General features: G+C 52.3%; 2 protein-coding genes across 2 annotated transcripts in view; both read left to right on the forward strand.

The window, feature by feature from the left end:
* LOC119111135 (uncharacterized) overlaps nt 1-5157 on the forward strand; it is an 87950-nt gene extending 82793 nt beyond the window's left edge. Inside the window, exon 27 of the mRNA XM_037234964.1 lies at nt 4566-5157. Coding sequence (XP_037090859.1) covers nt 4566-5013 — 448 coding nt within the window. The 3' untranslated portion in view covers nt 5014-5157. The remainder of the gene's footprint in view (nt 1-4565) is intronic.
* An 8834-nt stretch (nt 5158-13991) lies between these two features.
* LOC119112070 (uncharacterized) lies at nt 13992-24045 on the forward strand. Its single transcript, XM_037236054.1, has 10 exons — nt 13992-14075; nt 17182-17388; nt 18192-18311; nt 19583-19819; nt 20225-20329; nt 20828-21037; nt 21294-21536; nt 21828-21926; nt 22965-23168; nt 23642-24045. The coding sequence occupies exons 1-10, from the start codon at nt 14018-14020 to the stop codon at nt 23668-23670; spliced, it is 1512 nt and encodes a 503-aa protein (XP_037091949.1). The 5' UTR covers nt 13992-14017; the 3' UTR covers nt 23671-24045.
* Nucleotides 24046-25140: the final 1095 nt, after the last annotated feature.

Below are 25140 nucleotides of genomic sequence, written 5' to 3' on the forward strand. Positions count from 1 at the left end.
GGACTCTGTGTCGATTGCCGAAGCCGGGTTTCGACGGTCGCCACCAAACGGAATGATAATGAGGTAGCATCTCCCGCCGAGGTAGTCGAGCCCCTCAATCAATAAGGGGCCCTGTGTGTCGGTGACGGACGCACAGTACCTAACGAGGGTCCTGTATTGGTAAAGGGTCCAGGGTCGGCCTCGGGCCATGTTCGAGAGATCCCCAGAGGGGCCAAAAGGTCCCTCGGAACTGACGATCAAATGCCTGATTGGAGGGCACGGTCGACTGGCTGTGGGTAACATGAAGGACCCCGGCTCGCAGAACTGGGCTTGGGATTGAAGTTACTTATTTAATTAATTTATTATCTAATTAATGACCTAATTTACTAATTCAGTTATGGGGTACTGGGATTTAATTGGTTGGGATCCTTAAAAGAATGACGGCCCTGTGTCGGCCAGAGGCCTACAGTGCCTAACAGTCCTGCGTCAGTAAAGGGCCCCGAGTCGGCCAGAGGAACATTTGCTGAACAGGGACAGGGAAGGGACCCCGAATGTCAGGAACCTCCTTCGTTGGTCGGGAACCTCTGACGGTGGAAGTCGATGTGAGAGCGTACGGTGAGGCAGTGGAAGATCCGTGTCAGTCAGGAACCCGAGTGCTGCACGAGGAGCCGTCCATCTCATTTCAGCAAGGGGTCCAAACAGAATGCCGAACAGAGCTCTGTGTGCCAGTCATTGGACACTTGCGGCGACATGGGATCTGTTTGCGCCAATGAGAGCCTATTCGTGGATCGGGTGCCAACTGTGTGGGTAAAGGGGCCTCCAGTGTTAGGCAGGCGAGCAATGCATGATCCATCTCCCCAAGGGCTTCCGTATCGGTCAGGGACCGCACCCCCGTGTCAACAGCATGGCAGCCGGCAGGCACACCACGCTTGAACGGAATGGTTCTGTAGCCCCCTGACCGGAAAAAGTGTAATATGCCCCCTGTGTTGTTGGGATCCATTGCTCGGAAAAAGCTGAGGTTTTTTTGGTGTTCAACAAAACGGGTCGACATAGGGTCAAAAGTGGAAAAGGCCAGTGCAAACGAGGACGTCCACTCTTATTCCTGATTGATCGGCGAAACAATTAATTAATTAAGTTTTTGAGCCCGCGTGCTCGCAATCTGTGGAGCGAGAACACCGATGGCCGGCTGTGCAGATTCCATCAAGGAGCGAGAACACCGATGGCCGGCTGTACAGATTCCATCAAGGAGCGAGAACACCGATGGCCGGCTGTGCAGATTCCATCAAGCCGAGCGGCGTCGGTCGCTGCAGCTCAACGCCGTGCGACGGACGCTTGGCGCGCGAGAACAGCCGTTGTGAAATCGTGCTTTGTGAAGTCTTTAAATCTTAACTCGCGCCATTCAAAACTTAACGTTGGGGATATATTTCACTGTATGATTTTAAGGCCGTCTGTGAGCAGATAAACAGCAACAGCAACGCAAAAGTAGAGATTCCGCCTTGTCTTGTCCGCTTCCACCAGCAAATTCAAGCGCCGGTTGGCGGTGCTGTGACCGGTAATCCGTTCTTATTATACAGATACAATGTGCACCGTTAAACGTGCTCCCGGACTGCTTTTTAAACTCACGAATTGCCATCCTAAAGCGTTCAAAGATACTTCCTTTCGAAACGCTGTCGTGTTCGGCCGCCCACTGGCCGTCGCCTAGTCTTAGCCTTGTGGCTGATGCCCATACGCACGCGGTAAAAACCAAGCGCAATTCTCACACTACTCCATGTCGAGCGAAAGTCGATAATTCCCAGGCGAACATGGGTTGGCTAGATCAATACAAATCCCCCCCCCCAGGGTTTATCTACAATCTATCTGCGCTTACTACCATCTACTTCTACAATGGCTCTGTAGAACGCAGAAAAACTACCTACGGCTTAGAAAGAGAACATAATTGTATCTTTCGGTGCCTCCTGGCTTATGTTTTAGTTCAAGAAGGTAGATATTATGGTTCTTTGTTAACCTTGCCCCCCCCCCCCCATTACTAAGACCCTGGAGCGCCTCTTTATTTTCCACACGTTCGAACCAGAGCGGATTAGGTTCGCTTTCCGTTCAGGAGCACTACAGCTTGGGAGTGTCCCCCCGGAGTGTCGTAGGCTCGAATGATGGTTTTATTGAACGAACGGGGAAAGGGATTACAGGAGAGCATCGTCTAACGTATTTGAGGAAAGATGAGGACCATTTCTCAAATGAGTAATGGAGAAATGCTGACCCGTTTGTTTTACGCAAGTTATTAAGTGTATTTGCATTTGAGAGTGAGTATTATTCACACAGTAGTAATAGCTTTATTCCTCGAGAAGGAGAAAAGGTCAGGGGAATGGAGACATAGATGCGTTATATATCTATAGATATATATATATATATATATATATATCTCTCTCTCTCTCTCTCTCTCTCTCTCTCTCTCTCTCTCTCTCTCTCTCGCTCTCTCTCTCTCTCTCTCTCTCTCTCTCTCTCTCTCTCTCTCTCTCTCTCTCTCTCTCTATCCTTCTCTCTCTATCTCTCTCCTCTCTCTATCTATCTCTCTCTTCTCTCTCTCTCTTCTCTCTCTCTCTCTATCCTCCTCCTCTCTCCTCTATCCTCTCTCTTATCTCTCTCTCTCTCTCTCTCCTTCTCTTCTTCTCTCTTCTCGCTCTCTCTCTCTCTCTCTCTGCTCTTCTCTCTCTCTCTTCTTCTCTCTTCTCTCTCTCCTCTCTCTATCTACATCATCTCTCTCTCTCTCTCTCTCTCTCTCTCTCTCTCTCTCTCTCTCTCTCTCTCTCTCCCCCCTCTCTGTACGCATTAACGCATCAATAGCTCCATTCTCCTGGTTTTTCTCCGAGGAATGGGGCTATTGCTTATGTCTTATCTATGTTTTGTTTTACATTAACTGCAATGTATATTCCTTATCGATGAAATGTTGGTGTGTCGCGAACTGATTGTGAGAGCTAAATATAACGTGTACAATTTTTGTGAATACACGAATAAAGCACAAGGAGAGAGGCGCACGTTCAGTTCACAAAACATGTGCGTATGTAAGGTCATCCGAACTACCAGGCTTCCATGTGAGGGGTGGCATATAGATGTTGGTCATATATATATATATATATATATATATATATATATATATATATATATATATATATATGTTCTTTTTATTTATTTATTCACGTTTTCATTTATAGGTAGCAACCGGAGAATAAGTGGACGAAATCCGAGAAGTTTTTCGCACCAGTCTTCTGATGGCAGTTCCCACAATTTTGACCCCCCAATCGTTTTAGCGATCGACACCCATGTTGTGCGCCTCGCACCATTGCAACAATGCACTGATGGTGATGAGCGACGTGTGGATGGATAAATATATGGACTGCTCACTGGCAGCAACCTCAAACAATAAACTATCACCGATTTAAATAAAACCACAGTGTGCTGACCGAGCGCAAGCTTTTCCAGGTCTCAGGCCATGAAAAGTACCTAGAAATCACACCTTGCGTTGAAACGGATCGTTTTTGCTTTTTGTGTTGTTTTTTACGGTTTGCGCTGTTAAAAGAAACTGCGTGGTATTGAATGAGTCACATTTTTGGGGGACAATGGTTACGACGATCGGCACGGCTTTGTGAGACCATCCACGTAATCATCGCCCACCAGGATCCACGTAACCTTTGATGAGGTGACGTGGATGGTTGTTGGCACCTTCCAGTCATTAGGGCTTTACGGCACACTCGCGGCTACTGGGGCTGTATAGCGCGACGGCAATCCCCGGCGCGAAGGACGGGCATTGCGGGGAATATAAATCCGTCCCTCCGACTTCCCTGTGGAGCGGCTGCAGACGTTGGTACCTTTCAGAAGAGTTGTTTAATCAGATGTCGTTTGCCTTGGCTCGTACCTCGGCGTGTTGTCACGTTTTCCCAGTTCATACCTGTTTAATATGCGTGATTTCGGCAAACGTAAAACAAAACGTTTTGAGCATCGTGATCATGTTGTGCCCGTGGGACCATTCATAGTGCTGATCTCAATATGCTGACCCTGCCCTGCTGGATGCTCATGTTATGCTCATCTCAAAATGTCTTGTTTAATCTTGGTTGTTGATGCGTTTTGCCATTAACCCAGAAATATTTATGTAGATTTCCTGAAGGACCGTACAGATCGGGTTTATTCACTGGGCTATATTTTTTGACAGGAAATAGTAACCTTTGGACGTTATCGTGTACTGTTATGGTCATGCATGTTTGTGAGGTGCATAGTTCTAATGATCGATACGCAGCATGGCAGATTTGTTAGTAATGTTGATGGCTGTAATGTTTGATGTGACGTCGTCTCAGTTGGGATGACGCCTGGAAGAAAATTTTCAGTAAGGATAACACTTGCCGGAGGATACAAAATATAATATTTCATAGCCCAACTACCCTTGCGTAGTTGGGTAGCCCAACTACCCTGTGCCCCGATTTTTCTACGATTTCGTCGTAACGTGGGCTTTACCTCAGCCGACTAACCTTTATGCGTTAACTGGCTGGAAACGCCGTAAATTAGGTTATGAATAATTCAAACCAAATGCCTGTTTACAGCTCCAAGGAAGCTCAGCCCCGCGAAGGCTCCGTCTCGAACAAGGCCGTCTCTGGTCGTCGTGGCCGCGTCAGCCAAGTGACGTCAGACTCGGATGAGGAAACTCCCAATCGGCCGCCGCCAGATGCAGCAACTGCCAATCAGCGTAACAGCGCAGCTCCCGTGACGTCAGACTCGGACGAAGAGATGCCGAGCGTGCGGCCGCACGAGACGTCCGCCAGTCAGCGAAGCCGCGTCACCCGCGTGACGTCAGACTCGGATGACGCGGATGAGGCGCGGCGCCCGGCGGGGCCTGGCGTCGGCTCGGACCCCGCCGCGGACCTCGGCGACGTGGCTGAGGGGAAGCGGGCGATGACGTCAGGGGACGAGGGATCGGACGTGGAGGCGCGCAGAGCGACCGGTGCCGCCCAGAAGAGGAGCAGGCGCATGATAGAGAGCGACAGCGATTAATCTATGAACGGCACTGCAGTTATCCTGGCTTGTACAGCAATGGTCGTGAATTTTCCACACAGCCTTGAACTATGGAGCTGTTCGCGTTTGCTTTTATAATACGCTGTGTGTACACGGTGGCTTTTATCAACAATACAAGTAAGAACGCCACGTTTTCGTCTTTCATATGCGCGCTGAGTGCTTTATGGAAGTTTCTGTTATATTGCTAAACTTCTGGACGGCCATAAGTTTAGATGGTGACTGAGGTATGGCGTGAGAAATCCTTGTCGATCCCGAGCACTTGGGAGTGGGGCGTCGTCCGCAGGCTCGTAATTGGTTACGTGTAGATGCACCACTGCAACGATGTAGCGGGATGGTTAAAGGCGGATTTTTATATGTCAAAAGTTAACTACGCACACACAGTCTATAAAAGACGTGTTTGATTTCTGCTGCGAAGCCAGTCTTCGCCACCCTTTTTCATAACGTAACGTTAGCACCGCGGCCAGTAACGCGGCATCGCTCCTTAAAACTGCTCTGACCAATCGAGTGATGCCGCGTGGCGCGGTGGCAGCGCCGTGCGGGGGCGCGGCGTCTCGGGACTCAGGTGAAGCCGACACTCGGTCGGACCGAGCGCCGAGGCAACGCTGCCGGCCAGCTGGCGAGATTATGTCAAAGCACGCTTCGCCCGCGCGAACATCTGGCTGTTCACGCGGCGGGCTGATGAACACAAAGCCGCGACACATCGCGCCCCCGGTCGGTAAATAAATGCGGGCCGTGAATGCTAGACGGGATCAGACCACCACCCGCCGCCGCCCGCCTCGCTGGCGTCAGGTGTTTCTTCAATGCGTGCGGAGGCGAACGACTCGACAACACCGATCTGCCTCGCAAATGAAGGGTTCCAGTGTCGATGCCGAGCATGGTTTTAAATCGTCCTGATGCTTTGCTGTAAGCTCGTTGGTATATGTGCACTTTGCTGAACCGGACGCGAATGCTTGTATCAGCTGGTTGTGGTTGTCTCTGTGCCACTTGCACAATGCTTGTCCTTTCTTCGCTGGCGTATAAACATAGGCGCAACGTGGCTCGAAGCAACTGCAGACGCGCTGACGCTCCCTGGGCAATTGACTGCACTTACGACTTGAAAGCGGAGGGGCCACGCACATCCGCTCTGTTTGATCCTGGAGCGTGCCAGCTGTCCGCGACACGATTGTGCAGGTGTAGGCATGGAGCCAACACGTCTTTCACGACAAGCGATGATTTGATGTTGCGAATCTACCATACCGTAACGGTCCTGCCGGTCTGTAAGCAGTTGGAAGGGAGAAGTAACGTTACGGGCGCTGGAGATGTTATCGTCATTCATGTGCGTATGCGTGTGAACTGAGATGCTGATCGGTTTCAGTCTGCTTGTGGTTAAGATTTGTGGGCGCTTACTGTGGTGTTGCGATTGCCCAAGTCAGGAAGACTTTTCCAAACAATTCATTGGGCGATGTGGCGTGTACAGGTACTCGTAATGATCGTTTATGCATTTAGGTTCATACCAAGTATGCGTGCAAGCTGAGCTGCCTTAAATTTCAGTTGACGCGTCTGATGATGCGCGACTATCGGTGGCTGATCACAAGCATCGCAACCATTTATGGTACGTGGATGCAACTGAGTTAGCCGTGACAGTCGCTCAGCCCGGGCTGTCAGCAAGCATATGACTGGCAGAGCCGTCTGGTCGCCTCAGCCGCCTGCCGTCATGCATGCCCGTGTGTCCCGTCCTGCCGTCATGCGTACCCGTGTGTCCCGTCCTGCCGTCATGCGTACCCGTGTGTCCCGTCCTACCGTCATGCATGCCCATGTGTCCCGTCCTGCCGTCATGCATGCCCGTGTGTCCCGTCCTGCCGTCATGCATGCCCGTGTGTCCCGTCCTGCCGTCATGCATGCCCGTGTGTCCCGTCCTGCCGTCATGCATGCCCGTGTGTCCCGTCCTGCCGTCATGCATGCCCGTGTGCCCCGTCCTGCCGTCATGCATGCCCGTGTGTTCCGTCCTGCCGTCATGCATGCCCGTGTGTTCCGTCCTGCCGTCATGCATGCCCGTGTGTCCCGTCCTGCCGTCATGCGTACCCGTGTGTCCCGTCCTGCCGTCATGCATGCCCGTGTGTCCCGTCCTGCCGTCATGCATGCCCGTGTGTCCCGTCCTGCCGTCATGCGTACCCGTGTGTCCCGTCCTGCCGTCATGCATGCCCGTGTGTTCCGTCCTGCCGTCATGCATGCCCGTGTGTCCCGTCCTGTCGTCATGCATGCCCGTGTGCCCCGTCCTGCCGTCATGCATGCCCGTGTGTCCCGTCCTGCCGTCATGCATGCCCGTGTGTCCCGTCCTGCCGTCATGCATGCCCATGTGTCCCGTCCTACCGTCATGCATGCCCGTGTGTCCCGTCCTGCCGTCATGCGTGCCCGTGTGTCCCGTCCTGCCGTCATGCATGCCCGAGTGTCCCGTCCTGCCGTCATGCATGCCCGTGTGTCCCGTCCTGCCGTCATGCATGCCCGTGTGTTCCGTCCTGCCGTCATGCATGCCCGTGTGTCCCGTCCTGTCGTCATGCATGCCCGTGTGCCCCGTCCTGCCGTCATGCATGCCCGTGTGTCCCGTCCTGCCGTCATGCATGCCCGTGTGTCCCGTCCTGCCGTCATACGTACCCGTGTGTCCCGTCCTACCGTCATGCATGCCCGTGTGTCCCGTCCTGCCGTCATGCATGCCCGTGTGTCCCGTCCTGCCGTCATGCATGCCCGAGTGTCCCGTCCTGCCGTCATGCATGCCCGTGTGTCCCGTCCTGCCGTCATGCGTACCCGTGTGTCCCGTCCTGCCGTCATGCGTGCCCGTGTGCCCCGTCCTGCCGTCATGCATGCCCGTGTGTCCCGTCCTGCCGTCATACGTACCCGTGTGTCCCGTCCTACCGTCATGCATGCCCGTGTGTCCCGTCCTGCCGTCATGCATGCCCATGTGTCCCGTCCTGCCGTCATGCATGCCTGTGTGTCCCGTCCTGCCGTCATGCGTACCCGTGTGTCCCGTCCTGCCGTCATGCATGCCCGTGTGTCCCGTCCTACCGTCATGCATGCCCGTGTGTCCCGTCCTGCCGTCATACGTACCCGTGTGTCCCGTCCTGCCGTCATGCATGCCCGTGTGTCCCGTCCTGCCGTCATGCATGCCCGTGTGTCCCGTCCTGCCGTCATGCGTACCCGTGTGTCTCGTCCTGCCGTCATGCATGCCCGTGTGTCCCGTCCTGCCGTCATGCGTACCCGTGTGTCCCGTCCTACCGTCATGCATGCCCGTGTGCCCCGTCCTGCCGTCATGCATGCCCGTGTGTCCCGTCCTGCCGTCATACGTACCCGTGTGTCCCGTCCTGCCGTCATGCATGCCCGTGTGTCCCGTCCTGCCGTCATGCATGCCCGTGTGTCCCGTCCTGCCGTCATGCATGCCCGTGTGTCCCGTCCTGCCGTCATGCGTACCCTTGTGTTCCGTCCTGCTGATTCCCGGACTCAGTCGGCCGTTGATCGCACGACGTGCTCCAACGGCACTGGCAGAGCTGCAAGGAGGCATGAGGACGTGCTCCGTATCACCAGCCGGCCAGCCCAGTATCACTCTTACGGACGGGGCTTGGCTTCCAAACAGATCGCTGGCCCGTCAAACCAGCCGGCCAACCGCGCTCAGCGGCTGCCCGGTGGCCTTTCTGCGTATCGGGGGTCTGGTAAGTCCGCTCAGAAGTCAGCTGAAACCCGTCTAGTGACGCGCGGCAGGGTGCGGGAATACCAATCCTTCGGCACGGCCGGCCCCGGTTATAGCCGCCGCTTTACATGCAAAGCCGCCAGAGCATAACAAGTGCCGCTGGACGAGTGTGGTTACTAATTCCAGTAAGATTTCTAGTTAGCGACTGCTCTTCACCGACCGAGATTATGCTGACGCACCGGGGGGACTATCTTTAAGGCATCTGAAGGAGTGCTCTACGTTTAAAGGTCATATAAAGGATGGCTTTTTGTTAAAGGTCATTTGAAGAATGGGTATTTTTTTGAAGGCCACCTGAAGGCCGGAGCTGTTTTTTCTCTTCACGATAAACTAACATATGCCAAGGGCGAAGCACAGGTAAGCGGGACATCAACGGTTAGTCGGCGTCCTGGCTCGTTTCCAGTTCATGAGTGGTTGGCCAGGTGTGGGTTTGATGGACAGATTACCGGTGAGGAACGTCACGTCCCATCGGTTTTCTGGCGTCACTCGTGCGCATAAACACACATCAGTAACCATACAGGTGAGCAGACCACGTGGCAGAGGTGGCCGGCTATGGCCGCCCAGCACCACGGGACGACGGAGCTGGGAGGCACAGCATGGGGCGGACGACAGAGCGGTCTCGTGCCAGATTCAGCTCAGCTTTTGCATCATCCGCTGATCTCAGCGGATCCGGGATCGGATTTTGCGGGTCGCTGAAGAGAACAGCGCACCTGAAGCGGCGCCAGTGGAAGCGTGTCTTGACCCGACGTTTGAGAAGACGTCACCGGTGATTTCAGTTTGCAGGCTCGCGTGCATGATGTTTTATTATTACGACAATAACAGTACACCTTGTTTTACGTTCGGTGTTAGAGGGCGATCGTTGGCATTTGAAAGAGCGTCACGCTATTACATCCAGTGTAGTCAAAGCTATGGAATGATTTCCTATGTTTCAGCATGATCTGACATACGATAAAGACAAAGTCAATTGGTTGAACAAGTTAAAACAAATTATAGTTATGACAGGCCTGTTGCAACAAGCTAAAACAAGTGTGTTTCGGGAAGGAATTATTTCAACTTCTCCAAACAGTATCGATATTTGTTAGTTCTTGCTGTACCGACATGGATTAGTCATGTGACGGTAAAGAAACACCCACAGAATGCGTGTAAAAACGACTTACAGTAGCACCTTGAAATCACGATGCACTGTGAAACTTTACCCAAGCTGTGATGAACGTTTTTAGGGCGTTCCGTAGGCTTGGGACCCGCGCGAGTTGAAATTAGTATTCAGTTTCCCCCGTTTTGACATGAGTGTCTAATTAGGTTTAAAATTGGATGGTTGCCATGCTTCTTTTTTAATTTTTCAACAAGCTGCGCTTCTTTATTTGAGGTTAACATTGTTTTTAGAATGTCGTCGTTCAGTGCAGATCCTTTCTTATGCTGATTTGGCAAGAGAGTGAATTGGTGAGATGGAATTAAGAGTAAGCGCTATACTTCCCGTCCAAAATGGCGGAAGACCAGCGCAAGTTTACTTGGAAGGCGTAAATTCTCCGACGCGATTTAAGTTTTGTGGATTTCCTAGCCTCGGATATCAGAATTGTATCGAGTGTTACGGGCCAAACGAGAGCAGGGCAGTGGGGGCTTCATCACGGATAGCCGCGATCCAGACGGAGGAAACTGAGTAATTGTGTGATCAATGATGCTCAAGTAGGTGCATGTCTTAAACTTCGCATGATCATGCACGGTGTACATCCCCTTTAGCAACCCTGCATACATAAGAATATTTAGTCATTCGATGCATTCATTTTTAGGCTCCCAACACATATGGGGAGCTCTGTCGAGTGTCACAATGGGATTATTTCCTTTAGAAAGTGTTAGTGTGCCTGACATTAGACACGTTTCTTCTCAGCAGACACTCAGTGTTAATTTTAGGCTGCTTTTGGGCTTCCTGCCCTGAAGGATGACACGCTCCGCATGTTCCGGTGGTACGGGTGGCAAAGAACGTGTTCAGCGTAGACGCGTGTCGATAATGCCTAGGTTTTTTTGCATGAGCTTGCCGGAGCCATGGTCGCTACGATTAGACAAATATTTGCCCTGTTACACCCCGTGCTTGTTAGGTCGGTACAACGCAAATCATTTTGATACGCATTTTTTCACTGAAATATAACAGAAAAATTGACGCCATCGTCCCCCTGCACGCGCTGAGTCCCTCGCCTCCAATGCATGCATGCGAACAAAAAAGCCAATGCTGGGCCAACTAAAACTTATCTCTCCTGCTAGGACACTAGGTATCTAAACACACCACCTCTTACTACTCGTCATTCACTATTAAAGGCAATGTTCTAAATTTGGAGATAAGGAGGCAAGCAAGCATCGGTGTGATGGAATAGCTCATTTGTTACCATTGGTATGCTCCTAAGGGCAAAAGACTGCTGTAGATGGCAAACTTTCATTATTTAGTCATATACTCCTCAATGCGTCATCATTCGAGGGCATCATGGAGCGTTTGTAGGACGTCAGAGTGGCTGCCCAACTGGCCGCGCGGCACTGACACCGTAGCGGACGGCCTGACTTACTTGACGTATTTCAACTCGTCGAGAGGTGTTGCGCTAATCGGTGGCGTTGTTTGTAGAAGCCAAGTACCTTTATGTGCGGGTGTCTTGACTCTTCGTTCATTCATGGGCGTCCAGCATCACGGATGATCAGAGGATTCTAAGCAGCGGCGTACTTTAACAAAATTAGTGGGGGGGGGGGGGGGGGGCTAAACGGTGAAAGATAACTCAACCTACCCGCAAAATATGCCAACAAACAGGATTCTCCCCAGACTTCGACCACTGTCTTCCCAAAGTTGGGGGGGGGGAGGGGGAGGGGGCTTGAGCCCGAGTTTGGGACTGAAGCCGCTCACCCACCCACCCACCCAACTGAATAGGAAACTTCACCCCTGGTTTTAAGTCTTACGAAGGGCAGGACCGTGAACTGCACTGAATGGTCTTCAAAATGGCTATTTCGGTTCAAAACCCTTTACAAATGTGACACTTCTCTTTAATACCACCGTTAGTATCATTCTTATTTTGTACCAAATATCATCGCATTTAGTGTTTTAATCATACTAACTCCTTCCATGCTAAGCTAATCTGTTTTTGACACGTGTTTCATAAAATATGTCAGGTAGATCTGGTAAAAATGAGCCGAAACGCACGGCAGCGTTACATTTACAGTAAAGACTGCCCAATGATGACAGATGACTTACGTCTCCCTCAACAAAGGCAAATGTATCTATGACACAATCGTGATTGTGGTAGAATTTGACTGCAAATTCAATGGCACACCACGAGCAGCGACGTTGGTAATCAGAGATTCCACATCTGTTAAATAGGGGCTACAAAATATCCTCCGGATCGCCCGCTGGCAAACGTAGATACGCAACAGCTGGACCTCCTGTAAGTGGTTGGTTGTCCTGTCGACTTTGTTGACGGTGATGCGCCCCATCTGAAGCCTAAGTCATGAGCCCTTGAAGGTTCACTGGTTTGTCCACGCAGGTGTACTTTTGTATGTTACCACATAGCATTAAGTCCAGTGTCGACATGGTGTGCCAGTGCGAAGTCATTCCACGGCGGTCTTAAGCTGATATGCCTTCGAGGGAAATGCTCTTCCACCCAATCCAGTGAGGCCTGCGCCGTGCATGGTGTTGTTCAGTCCTGCTGGAGCCGCTCCTGATCTCGATAAATCCCGTGAAGTCGCCCCAGGGCCGCCCAGGAGGGCATCAGAGCGGTAACGACGCAGCGTCCCGTTGTGTTGACAGGATTACTGTTCTCGTCCCCGAGGCATGTTCTGTAGACTCGGTACTTGGTGAATGTGACGTTACTGATGGTTGTCATTGTTTTGTTTCATGTCTTGCCATTGAATGGTCATTCGAACGTCCCGCAGTCTCGGTTGTGCAAGAAATACACTCGACATTGTTGAGTAAAACGTGGGTGGTCTTTCGTCCGAGCCACGCTGTATGAACGGTGGTTTCATTTAGACACAGCCTGTTTGACGCATCTTCCTACGGCTTTGCGATCCTGATGCTTCTGTATTGTTAAACCGATATCTTACCGCACAATCGGGACACCTAATTCAATGTTCCGGGTATCTGTTCGCACGTTTAACAACATTATGTTCACACGACTGTGGATCATAAGATTCATACTCCGCTCTCCGTGTGTGTGGTGCAAAGACTGCTTTCTTAGTAGCCTTGCTGTGCACCAAATAATTGTGCGTTATGGTGACAGCGGGCATCACCTTTTATGGCAAAATTTAGACCATTTGATTTATTTATATTTTGATTTGAAAAGGTAGGACCTTTTGCTTTACTTCGGGGGTGAGCGCCCACGCTAAGCACTGCTTGTTGTGTTAGCCCTGACCCCACCAACCGATCGTAAAATTCCGGGTCAGCGGCAAAATTTTGGCAAACCTGCCACTGGTGGTTGAATCGGAAAGCAGGTGCTCTAACTGGCTGAGTTATCGAGACGGACTGCAGTACAGTTCGGGACGGGACGGCTAAAAGCACAGCTCGACGTTATATCTTCCATCTGGTTGCTCCACACAAAAATACTGTCGTGAAATGAAATTATCACATGTCGTGCGGTGTGATTCAGAGCGAAAGAAATATCGAGGTGATAGTCGGTGTTTGCGATAAAAAAAAATTGACCGTAAGCACAGCTTTCAAACGTCGGAGTTTTCTCCATAACGCGAACGGGTTATTGATAGGCTGTTTAACCGCAACCTCCTGGTAAACCAAAGGTCGATTATTTTCAACATAGAAACTCCTAGTCCATAAAGCCGAAACGCCAAGGGTTCAAGGCCATTCTTCCTTAAACAACTCCCAACGCGCGTCAAAGTGTTGGTCGCACTGCTTCTTCGCACAGTACTCATTTGACCGTATAGTCGCAGTCACAGTTACCTTTTCACACAGTTATTGTCAGGAATGGTAGCCTGCGTTCGTTGCCACAGGACGGCTGCAAAAGACAGCCAGGACCACGATCTAGGCGAATGTGCCGAATCCGCGCCTTTGGACGCTAGCATTTGAGTTCAAACTGCGTGGAACACTAACGACCTGTAATTCCCCGTTTCACCGTACATTGTGTCCAAACGTCTTCAAATGGTCTCCACGGGTCTCCCGTCTGGTGTTCGCGCCCCGTTCGCCGTGCGAGAGGAGTGCATCTGCCCGGCCGTTAGCTCCGCCCTGCGGCCCCGGCTGCGTATATAGGCTGGACGCCGCCGGCGAGCCACCAAGCCGCCTCTGTACGCAGGATGAAGCCGTGTCTGCTGCTCCTGGCCGGCCTGCTGGCCGCCGTCGTCGCAGTGCCAAGTAAGCTTCCGCCTGCTTACAGGGTTAGGTTACGGGTCTGTGGAGGAGCGGGGATGGGAGGTTGAAAGGGGGAACGCTGTTCACGTCACGGGCGTCACTGCAGGGGCGCTCCGAAACAAATGCGAAGGCGGCCCAAGCCCACGCGCAGTGTGCGTTTAAAGGGCGAAATATTCCACTTGCTGTTTAAAGCCATTCGTATGCAGCCTGCAGCCGTAACCGCACATTCTGCCAAGATCTGGGCTATCAGGTTTGAGTCTACACGGATTTTGTAAAGCCCCCAGCCTCGAGACACCCGGCGCCCCTGGAATGTTTTCGGCGTGGTCTGCCAATATATCGCATTCTGCTGGTTCTGTGTCCTGGTGACGCTGCTTCAGAGCCCCCTGCTCGGTATACGGCGTACGGTGGCCCGCATACGGTGAACTGAAAAGAGACCAGTAAATAATGATGCTTAACAGGTGACAGTGTGTCCTCGTCGCTATAAAATTAGCGTTATAAGATCATGCCTCAGACATAGATCTAAACGTGTTCTAAGTGAAAATGACTGAAATTTGATTCTTTAATTTTGGATTGGATTGGATCAAACATGCATACATGTCAGCGCAAATTTTGTAGCGCCGAGGGCATCCACCACCATTTCAACATGGTCCACTGTAAGCCTTTCCGGTTTACAGTCGTCCTCAATCGCTGTTGTTCAGCTAGGTCACGCTGAAAAATGGTATTCTATCTTAGATATTTAGTTCTATTTTCTCAGACGCCCTAGATATTGTGCATTCTTAACCTTCACAAAGATGCTGGGCTCGTAACGACAATGAGTGTCAGGCCCCATAAGGTCATTTTATAGTATGTCGGCTTTTATACGTCCCATCAAAAAATCTGGTAATAAAGATGCGAGAGGGGAGCTCATCACCACACCTCCAATTTCGCAGTACATTTGTCCATATGGTGCGCGAAAAGTAACTTCCAGCGTGTAAGCTTTTAACCATTGTTCATGATGGCACCGATATATTTAAACAGGGGTGTCGGGATAGTTTTTTACGCGGTCCAGGAAGATAGATGTGGTTATATGTGTATACTGATAAGCACATGATATATGATATATGTATGTATATGTTATATGATATGTACCTATATGTATACACACACACGTATATATATATATATATATATATATATATATATTTGTGTGTATGTATGCCTCGGTAAGGATTACAACATGTTGGGCATTTGTTTGCTTCCTGCCAAAGTTTTTAGGTTCCTTGTAATCTCTCTGCCATCATTTGAAAAGCTATGTAGGATTACGCCTTTATTGCGTAACGTTTTACTGCATCCATTAACATCATCAGATATGCAGAACAGGCACAGGAACATGCCATGTTACACTCGACAACGTCTTGGCAGCTAGTTGATGTTTATTTTTCGGTGACTATAGATATGTTCCATTGAAGCTTCTAAAATGCGTGCAAGATGAAGCCCTGTAAATACAAAGGTGCCTCTAGAAAAACTAAAGATGCTTCCATTTACTCAATACGCAATGACAACGATTAAGGTGTGCAGTATGTACGGGTACTTATACAAACAACGATACGCATGCAGGATGAATATCAATTCCACCCACACATTTCATGAGACTGCAATGTAGTCATCGCCCATTCACATTCTATTGCCTCGTTGCAAGAGATCCATCGTCATATAAAGAGAGGATATTTCTCACGCTCATTTGCCCGGTAATGACAGGATTCCTGTCTCTCATTTACACGGCTTCTGAAATGATGAACTTCTTCTTGCTAATTTGTGATGGACGGTCATGGTGCGTGATCATACGCGGAGTGCCGTGTTACTGTCAACGGGGGCACCGTTTTCAATCAGTCAACGATCCAAACACGTGCACTCCTGGCACCACCTGTCAGAACGAATGCAACAGCTGCTTCTGCTCCGAAAGTGGGATAGCTGCCCACGCCTTCAAAAAGTGTTTCAAAATCGAGAGCTGTCAATGAAAACAATTTTTTAACGTTTTTTTTTAAAGTTTTGAAAAGTCCACTGCTGTCAGATCAATGTAATTTGGTATTACGATTGGTACGGAATCCCATAAACTCGTTTGCCACTACATCGCGTATTACCCACGTCACTTGAACTGCCGGATGATTATAAACGTGATGCCCTTGAACGCAGACTTGCAGACGCAGACTTGACGGCAGATTTTGACATATGCATGGTCTGTATCCCTGCTTTTACGATGTCCAGATTGCGCGTCGCATATTTGCGCAAGTTTATAACATTCCGCCATCGCCTTCGCCTCTGGCTGCCGGGCGACTCCGAAGCATAAACATGCGTCGCGCGGGCTGGCCTACGGCCGGCGCCGGCGCGCCGCGTCCGCCAGCGCGGCCCACGACACGAGGCGTCCTCGGGCGCGGGTGGTGCTCAGGCCGCGGGTGGAGATGTGGCCGGCTGGGTTCTCGTAGGTCCCGGCGGCGGAGTCGCAGCAGTCAGTCGTGTGTCGGGTGGAACACGGGCAGTCGGGTGAAGTGGGCGGACCGGAGCCAGTCAGTCGTGTGACGAGTAGAACACGGGCAGTCGGGTGAAGTGGGCGGACCGGAGCCAGTCAGTCGTGTGTCGAGTAGAACACGGGCAGTCGGGTGAAGTGGGCGGACCGGAGCCGGCGTCGGCATCAGCCCAGCTCACAGGAGCCGGCTGACCTCAGCTGATTAACTTAGGTAACTAGCTCAGTCGGCTCGGTCGGCCGTTGGCCTACGCACTGGCGTGAGCCGACGAGCTCAGTTCTGCCGGTTTAGCTCGTTCGCGCGTGTTTTTCCCAGCTACCACGCGCGCGAAGTGCATGATGTCGAATGCGTGGCTCAACGCCCACAATTACTATCAGACCGACTACCAGGTAGATAGCATCCAAACAGTGCACCATTGTAACGTACCGTTGCATGCAGCGCTCCCCATCTTACACCAAGGTGCGGATCGTGAATGTCATGTTGCGTGCAGCATACGTTCGGGTGTTGCGCTGCGTATGTACCCTGGAAGATGCCGCGGCTCGATGTTGGTGTTCACGTTGCCGTGCCCCCGCGGAAGACGTTTCCTGAATGGCGTTATCCGTTTACAGCGCCGTGCCGGCTTGGTCCTAACTACATAGACCAGTGCCAGAACAAATGTCAGTGCCAGCCTGACGGGCAGTACGCGTGCACCAGTGAGTCGTGCTGGGGCAGCGGTAAGCCCGAAGAGCCCATGCGCTGTGAAGTCGATGGCAACATTCGCACCGAAGAGAAGGTCCGCTATTTCTGCGAGGACGGCATCGTCCGCTTTGACAACAGTAAGCGTTGATTAAAAGCAGCTTTGCGAAGTGTTCCACGAAGGGCTTTTGATTTAGAGCTTTTGTATTGCATTCACCGTAGAGCCAACGATGCTTATGCTACCATTTTAAGGGACATAGTCAGCAGTTAGCAAAAGAACCATTAGCAAATCACACGCTTTTACGGAATATTATTTCGCGTTGTTTCTCGAAGACAATGGCTGCGGAAATGTCGGGGTGAAATGGTCCAGGGACCCGCGGCCTCTAGATGTTTCAAAACTTGACATCAGGATATGAAACAGTGCACTTGAAGGCACACAACAAACTTGGCCATGTTACCCGATATTAGTGGGGTCCCTCACTGACCGCAAGGCTGTCTGGAAGGAATTGTACTAATACCGCCGGTGGATTTCATCGTATCATTAGTTCACCATTCTGCCAATAAAAGCATCTTTTCCACCACAGCGCTTCTCACAGGTTTGACCGCACTGTTCTTGGCCATAACAGTCATTTCGACTCAGTCCGCGTGTCGTGACTTACCCACTATTGTGCTAATGTCGTCATACTGCTTGTTCTTGCCGGTAACGACACCACACAGTCATTCGATGCCTGTTAAGTAGGCGTGCTGTCGTGAACATCAGGTCGTGAATACTTCTCACGGAATGACGTCGATGCGTTTTATAACCAATATAAAGATGTTATTTTTGTGGTCGGCCGCCCTCAGCTGCCCGGATTCTGAACAGTTCGCGGATCCTGTGACAGTGATTGTTTTTGATCCCACGCAGTGTCGTGTTTATGTAGTCGGTGGCACTGTTTTCCCTCAGCCGACGCTCCAAACTCGTGCACCCCCGGCACCAGCTGGATAGACAAGTGCAACAGCTGCTTCTGCAATGAAAATGGCTTAGCTGGATGCACCTTGAAAGGATGTTTAGAAGAGGAGAACCGTAAGTCAAGCAACCGGTGGGATTCATGAAAGTTTGATGAACGATATCACTTGTCGGGCGAACAGCATTATCTACCTGTGTAGCGCGGTGGTGCAATGGAGTCCTTCACAGCCGGAGCATTGAGAGACAGACCTGTGAAAACTGTGAGAGGCTCTACATCTGTTATGCTAAACTTAAACACAGTGTAACTGGGTATGGTTGGATGCCACGGGATCCTTCGGGCTAGCAGGATAGCCCACTGTCACGAAGGCCCAAGGGCGCCCATTTTCATCACTACCCAACACACTCGACCTGCTTGTTGACAGGTATATTAGTTACCGGTGCCCCCCCCCCCCCCCCCGCCTCGTTCCTTTGTGGTACGTGAGGGGGCTTGTAACGCATTCAGGCCCGCGACCTTTATCCTGTTGAGCGCAGGAATTATTTAGTTAGAAGTCCAAATGTGTCCAAAATGACCAAACTCGCCTGAAATATCAAGCTGTTCGTCCTGCCAAACAATCCGTCCTAGTGGCCCAGTTGGTTAGAGTATCTACCGTCGGATTCAGTCACCTTCGATGAGGTGGGTTCAAGTCTCTGCGAGGGTTTGCTGTCTGTCCGTGACTGGGGGGGGGGGGGGGAGGGGGCTATGACTGCTGGTAGCGGCCGCGTTTAAGGTCATATAATCTCGCGGGGTAGAACAGACCCTGCCGAGCGTTACGGCATGTTACGCTTCCACAAGAATATCCCGCTGGCGTGGAGCTTCTCGTTTGGATAGTGGGGTCACGGTCATCGCAGCAAGCACTGCTTAGCGGAGGTTCTACTCCCACAAATCCATCCAATCTAAAGCCGCAAGAACAAATCTACAAACTACTTGGGTCAAAATCCGATCACTTCTCATTTGATCAAAATCCGCCTGTCCGGGGCGGGCTGCATGCGTCACCCACGGGTGGGCTGAGAGCCCTGTGGGTAGGGGGACCCCGACCAGGTACTCAGCGCGCATGCGCGGGTTAAAGTTCGGTGGTTGGCCTCCCAGGCGCATGCAAACCTGCCCCACCGTTAACCATTTGCCTTCATCCCATAACCCTGGAATGACCATTTCTCTTCCAAAGGGCTCTAATCCAAGCAACCAACTGATCACACATTGCGCTTTACCTCTGTGTAGGGTTGTTTTCCATGCCTGCCCCACCGCCGACCTCACCAAAGCCGCGGTGTCGACACAGGTAGCTGACAGATGCTATCCCACCGTCACACTGATGACTAGCCGCGAGCTGACGGCCGCTCATGGCCGTCGACAGCGATTTTGTCCGGAGGCGGCGGTGCTGGCGTCGGCGCCGGCGGGGCCAAGCGCTACTGTGGTGGAGCCTGCGCGGCCGACTGTGGCGAGGTGTTTGACGACGGCGGCCAGTGCTACACCTGCCAGTGCGGCGCCCAGCTGCAGTTCGGCGAGCTGGAGGTGCCCATCGACCAGCCGTGCCCGGAGGGCCTCCAGCAGGGGCCGACTTTGTTCGTCACCAAGATCTGCAGAGCCCAAGGTCGGTGGACAGGTCGCCGACGCGAGCGGACTGCCGGAGGGGGTGTTTGGTAGGGCGGCTGAGGCGTGGGTCGCATGGCCGCGAGTCCTGGCATTCAGTTCATACGCCACAGTTCCTGCTGGGGCGCCGATGCCCAATTATGATGGCAATGTAAATGTGACGTTGCTCTTGAAATACCCGAACGTCCTACAATGGGTGATGGACCCAAAGAGCTAGCAATTCGTTTCTTTGTCTTGAGGATTCATTACCGGTAAGTATCGCCCGAGGCTGCTTTTTGTGGCACTCTTGTCACGCGAATCTCCAGTACACTGTTGTGTTATAGCCCTATTTGTTATATCTATGCTGCATCATGTCCCATTACAAAGAACCAGTTTTCACGGGGATCTCACGGCGGCGCGCTGGCAGGCTGCACCCCTGGCGCCACGTGGAAGGTCAATGACGGCTGCAGCACGTGCGTCTGTACCAAGGACGGAGAGGCGGCGTGCTCCCCATGCCAGAGGGAGGCCACCAGTGAGTGCGACTGAGCGGCGAGAGGCCCGGGCGTGCTGCGCCGCGTTGAGAACGGCGCTGAGCGGGGTCCATAGTTCCTAAAGAGTCGTGGGTCCGCATCATAGTTCCTGAGGAGTCGTGGGCCCGCATCACAGTTGCTGGGGAAGTGGTTCGATGGAACGGCGATATACAATCAGATATGTGCCAGATATTAGTCAGAGTCTGGTGCATTGAAGTGTGTGAGGATTCACTGAGAGCCTGGGCCGGGCAAGCACATCTCGAGGGTCTGGTCGGTCTGGAGGGATGCGATGTTTCGTCAGTCTTTACCGGTGAGGTGGCTTAAAATGTGCTCCGAATCTGGTCGAGTGAGATGAGTGAAACACGTTGCGAAGGTCAGTTTTAGTGGGCCGAGGACTGCACCGCTAGTCAGCTCTGCACAGAGCGAGGCGTCCGCAACCCTGGGAGCCGTCTCCGCAGTTTTCGTCCGTCAGACTTCAGCTGTTCCCCCTGTCGACGCAGACTTGACCGTGACATGCAAAGACGGCCACGGCGAGTGCCCACAAGACTGCGGCCAGGCCTACAACGCCGAGAAGGACTGCTTCGACTGTCGGTGCGGCGTCGGCGAGCCCGGCGACGACATTGTCGCCGTGGGCGATCCGTGTCCGCCGGGCACCGGCATCCGGGAAATCGGCGCTTTCATACAAGCCTGCGGCCCTCTCGACTCGTTGCGTAAGTATTGCGACGCTGCATCCGGAGGCGACCGAGCCGATCGCAAATTGCAACCCTGTTGTGCCTTGACGAGGCTCGGATTATGGTGCGCGCGACGTTCGACTGCAGCTTGAGGCAGATGCTGGATGCAACCCGCTCAGCTGCATCTGTTGACCTTACGATAAAAGTGACCAATCAGTCCAGCGCTGACCTGTGTTACGTGCTCAATCATCGCCGCGGCTGAAGTGAGTGGTGCGACTTCGCCTGTCGTCCGCAGCCAGGGGCGACACAAAGAGTTGCGGCGAAGCGGACGCGTCAGGCGCCGTGAGAACGGCGGAGTGCCCCGCCGACTGTGGTCTGGTGTGGTTCGCCAGGGAAGAGAACTGTGCCTACTGCCAGTGTGGACCGAAGGTAGAGCCTGGCGACGAGATAGTGCCGATCGGGCAGGAGTGCCGCGCGCCCATGCTGCCCGGCCCCAACCAAATGGTCACCCGGGTGTGCCGGGCGCCCACCAGAGAGGGTGAGTGGACTCCGCCCATCGGAACACCAAACCTCTGGTCCCCACCGGACAGTCAGAAGAGGCTTCTGTCCGGGAAGGTTGCCCTTTACTTCCTTGTTAGTGGCCGTAATCTGGCGATTTATGCTGACACTGGTGAGAGTCTTTATTCTGAGTTCATACTGTGGGTTCCTCTCAGTCCCCGAGACCCATGCATCACATGTGTTCTGAACCACAAGCGCCCACTCCAGTGCAATCAACACAACAGCGCTCCCCGTGCTTCACAACATGCTGATGCGGGCACGTCCGTTTCAGAGTGCGTGCCAGACACAGTCTACAACATCGAATGCGACATCTGCATCTGCCAGGCGAACGGCGTTCCGACGTGCACCAAACGCGACTGCTCTCTCCCCAGTGAGTGGCAGTCGGCCAGCCAGCCAGAGTCAGCCAGTCTGTTGACGTCTGCACTACACTCGGCTGAGAGACTGACGGCTTGATCTGCATGGTAGCGCCCTTTGGAATGTCACACGCTGTGATGCCCAATAAGAGCCTTCGTTGATGCCTGTGGCTATTGAACGCGTCATCTGAGGCCACGATGTCATGGGGTCAAACTGTAAAGTGGGCTTGAATTAGACAAACTAACTGTCATATCATGGTCCTTTTTATGTCAGCGCAAGTCTCCTTTGGCACATTTTGTGAGATAAGAGCGTGAAGCGAGGTGTAAAAAGTCAAAGGGGACGCGGAGTACTACCAGCCCATTTACGTGTTTGTGTCCTGGCACCTGGAATGTGGTATCAGCGAGGTTTCGTTCACACAAATCCTTACTCTAGGAAAGATTACGAAACCACCGAAGCCAGCAAAAGTCGAGCTGAACGTAAAGAAATCTGCTCTGAAAACCATCTATGAAAATCAATATACACCTATGCCAGGAAAAATGGAGAGACTACCGAAGCAGGGTTGGCTAAATGTTTATTAAGCACAGGGAAATAGCGTGCTTCTAAAGACCTTTGCATTTCCGGCAAGTGTTTGTGCGCGCTGCACATTAAGGGCGCGCCATGAATTCCACCTTTTCTTGCGCTCATCTGCAGGCTCTGGACGACATTCGTGCTCTGTAGATGGCCATTGTACCATTCTGTTCGCGTTAGCCAAGGCACCGTTCCTTGGCCTTTCAGATTTGCCCGTCTGTGATATGTAGCATTCCTGACACGTACAGTTTACGGCATATGAATGGGGCAGGCGGGCGGCCTCAACGCAAATAAACTCCTTAAGTTCAAGGTAGGACACGTTAGATATCAACACAATGCGGATCAAGGACTGGCCCGGTGACACGCTTTGACCACACAAGCGCGCAGACCGGACACTGTGTGGGTCGCGTTGCCTGTGCGACGGCCATGGCTCGAGCGGGACCAAGCGCGTCTGAGCGCGTCGTGACCACCGCTCTACGGCCGTCAGAGTTCGGGGACCTGCACGTCTGCGACGCCGAGTTCCGCCAGTGCCCGCCCGACTGCGGCGAGGCCGGCGCCGACGCCTACTGCCAGCACTGCCAGTGCGGGCCGCGCCTCGAGGAGGGCGACATCACCGTGCCCATCGAGGAGGAGTGCCCCGCCGGCTTCAGCTTCAAGGAGTCCCAGTTCGTCACCAAGACGTGCCGGCCGGGTAAGGTTGTACCCGGTGGCGGCTGTGTCCGTGGGTCTGAAGGCTGGATGGGACCGTGGGACCCGGGACCCGGCCTGTGGGACCTGGACCCGGCACATGGCACCCGGCCTCTGAAAGAAGCAATGATGAACCTCGACGAACATTTGTTCATTCAGCTTTTCAAGCGGCCTACAACGCTGGATTATGTATCGCTGTATTATTGATCCTCGAGGCCTTCTCATTAGCATTTTATTGGTACACAGTGCCCAATACTGCAACCTGATCTCTTGTGTCATGGGGCTTGAGCAAATGCTATGATTGTAAATGCCCCCACTGCATCGGCATGCGTACCCCCTCGTTTTGAAAGTAGATCGGCTCCATTGAGACGTGCTCGCCAGATCACATCCCGTCCCGCCTCTGACGGCACGTGCAGCACCGGCCGTCCGCGCCAGACGTCCCGTGAGGGCCACCTGTGACCTGGCTCCGATCCACAGAGCCCGTCCCGGAAGGCCACACTCTGTGAAGCCCACCGAGAGGACGGGACCGGGGCCGCCCTGCCAGGCAACCGACCGCGACCGTCGAGCACGGCGAACCGTCGGCCGGGCTGGATAACACGCAGACTGATGCCACTGTATGTGAATAACGCTGCTGTGACGGTCGTTGTGCTGCCGGACACTCAACGGGAATTTCCATACGTGTGTTTCGCCCGCTTTGTCCCAGCCACTTGTGTAATACAGTTAAACCAGAACCTGCTTGCTGGGTGACGACATATGCCGCTCTTGAGGAATATGCATTGAGGCTTGGCCTTACCGGGTCCAGCTAGCAGACCCATCATCACCACTCCTGCAAGATTCCGGATTACCTCCACTCATGCAGCACTGATTTGGATTCGTCGCGGTCAGCAACAAGCACCAACCACCAGCATAGATTGCGTAACGGTCGTCTCGGTCAGCACGGAAGGCATTTTATTTCGTTCATTGACCTGTGCATATCACTGTGCCTACCTTTCGGAATCTGGCCTCAGAGCTCTTAGAGCGTAATTTAAGGAACGTTTCAAAAGCGGCTCAAAAAGGATTCTTACGCTACACGTTTTTACGTGACCATGCCGGGAGGTGGGTTCTTGATGGGATAATTTTGTGCTCATATTGAATGTGATCACGATGTCATCGTTCTTATTTTGATTTCACGAATTTCGAGGGGGGACAGGGCCTTTCAAAACAGGTAAAGTACGTACGAAAATGCCCCCGCAATCGTCCAAACTTTCCCCACTGACCAGATATTCCCCCCACCCCCATCCAGCGCCGTTCTAGTTTCGTTCTAACCCCGTCCTGGTCACATCACTCAACGTGAGCCATTTCACTACTCTTTTCTCGTCGTTTTTCATCAGAACGCGGGAATAAAGCGACCTAAATCTGAGGAGAAATCTTAATTTGGGGTAGGTTAGCTGAAGGACATTTGGGATTCGTCATGTTGGAATATCTGCACACTCAGAAGTGCGATCAAACTCCCTGAGGGAAGGTCATCGGACTTAAGTGACCCCCGCCATCTTTACTTTGGGTAACATGACGCCCAGGATAGTTCTAGATGACTATTTTGAAATTGAAATATCAGGATAATCCCAGATGCTTTTGGTCAATTAAACCTTGTAAAGGTTAATCGCCTTTTCTTAAACAAAGGCATCTAGTTCAGAGCTGGTGGTGTAAGATCTGAGAGCACTTCGAACACTGATCTCGAGTTTGACCATATCGACCTGAAGGCCGCAACCTAGAAACCGGAACATGCGGCACCAATGAGCTCACATGATCGCCTGCCCACTCAGTGATTTGGTGCAGTTAACTCTTAGTTTGATGAATCAGGGGTCAAATTGGCACTTTTCCCGCACGTACCATCCGCCCCGAGTCGCATTCAACTGTCCACCCGGGAGCGTGTTAAGTCTCCGTCAATGTTGAGCTGTGGGTCAATGCTTTATGAAATCAATGAATAGGTAGGAACA

This window comes from Pollicipes pollicipes, unplaced genomic scaffold, assembly GCF_011947565.3.
Source record: "Pollicipes pollicipes isolate AB1234 unplaced genomic scaffold, Ppol_2.1 Scaffold_7261;HRSCAF=8764_pilon_pilon_pilon, whole genome shotgun sequence".
In the NCBI taxonomy this organism is placed as follows: Eukaryota; Metazoa; Arthropoda; class Thecostraca; order Pollicipedomorpha; family Pollicipedidae; genus Pollicipes; species Pollicipes pollicipes.

What these genes read in the sequence shown, in the direction of transcription:
- LOC119112070 (XM_037236054.1), top strand. Translation starts at nt 14,018, where the DNA reads ATGAAGCCGTGTCTGCTGCTCCTGGCCGGCCTGCTGGCCGCCGTCGTC. An exon ending in CGCCGTCGTCGCAGTGCCAA is followed by an intron (nt 14,076 to 17,181) that starts GTAAGCTTCCGC and finishes ATCCGTTTACAG; the next exon opens with CGCCGTGCCGGCTTGGTCCT. An exon ending in CGGCCCTCTCGACTCGTTGC is followed by an intron (nt 21,038 to 21,293) that starts GTAAGTATTGCG and finishes TGTCGTCCGCAG; the next exon opens with CCAGGGGCGACACAAAGAGT.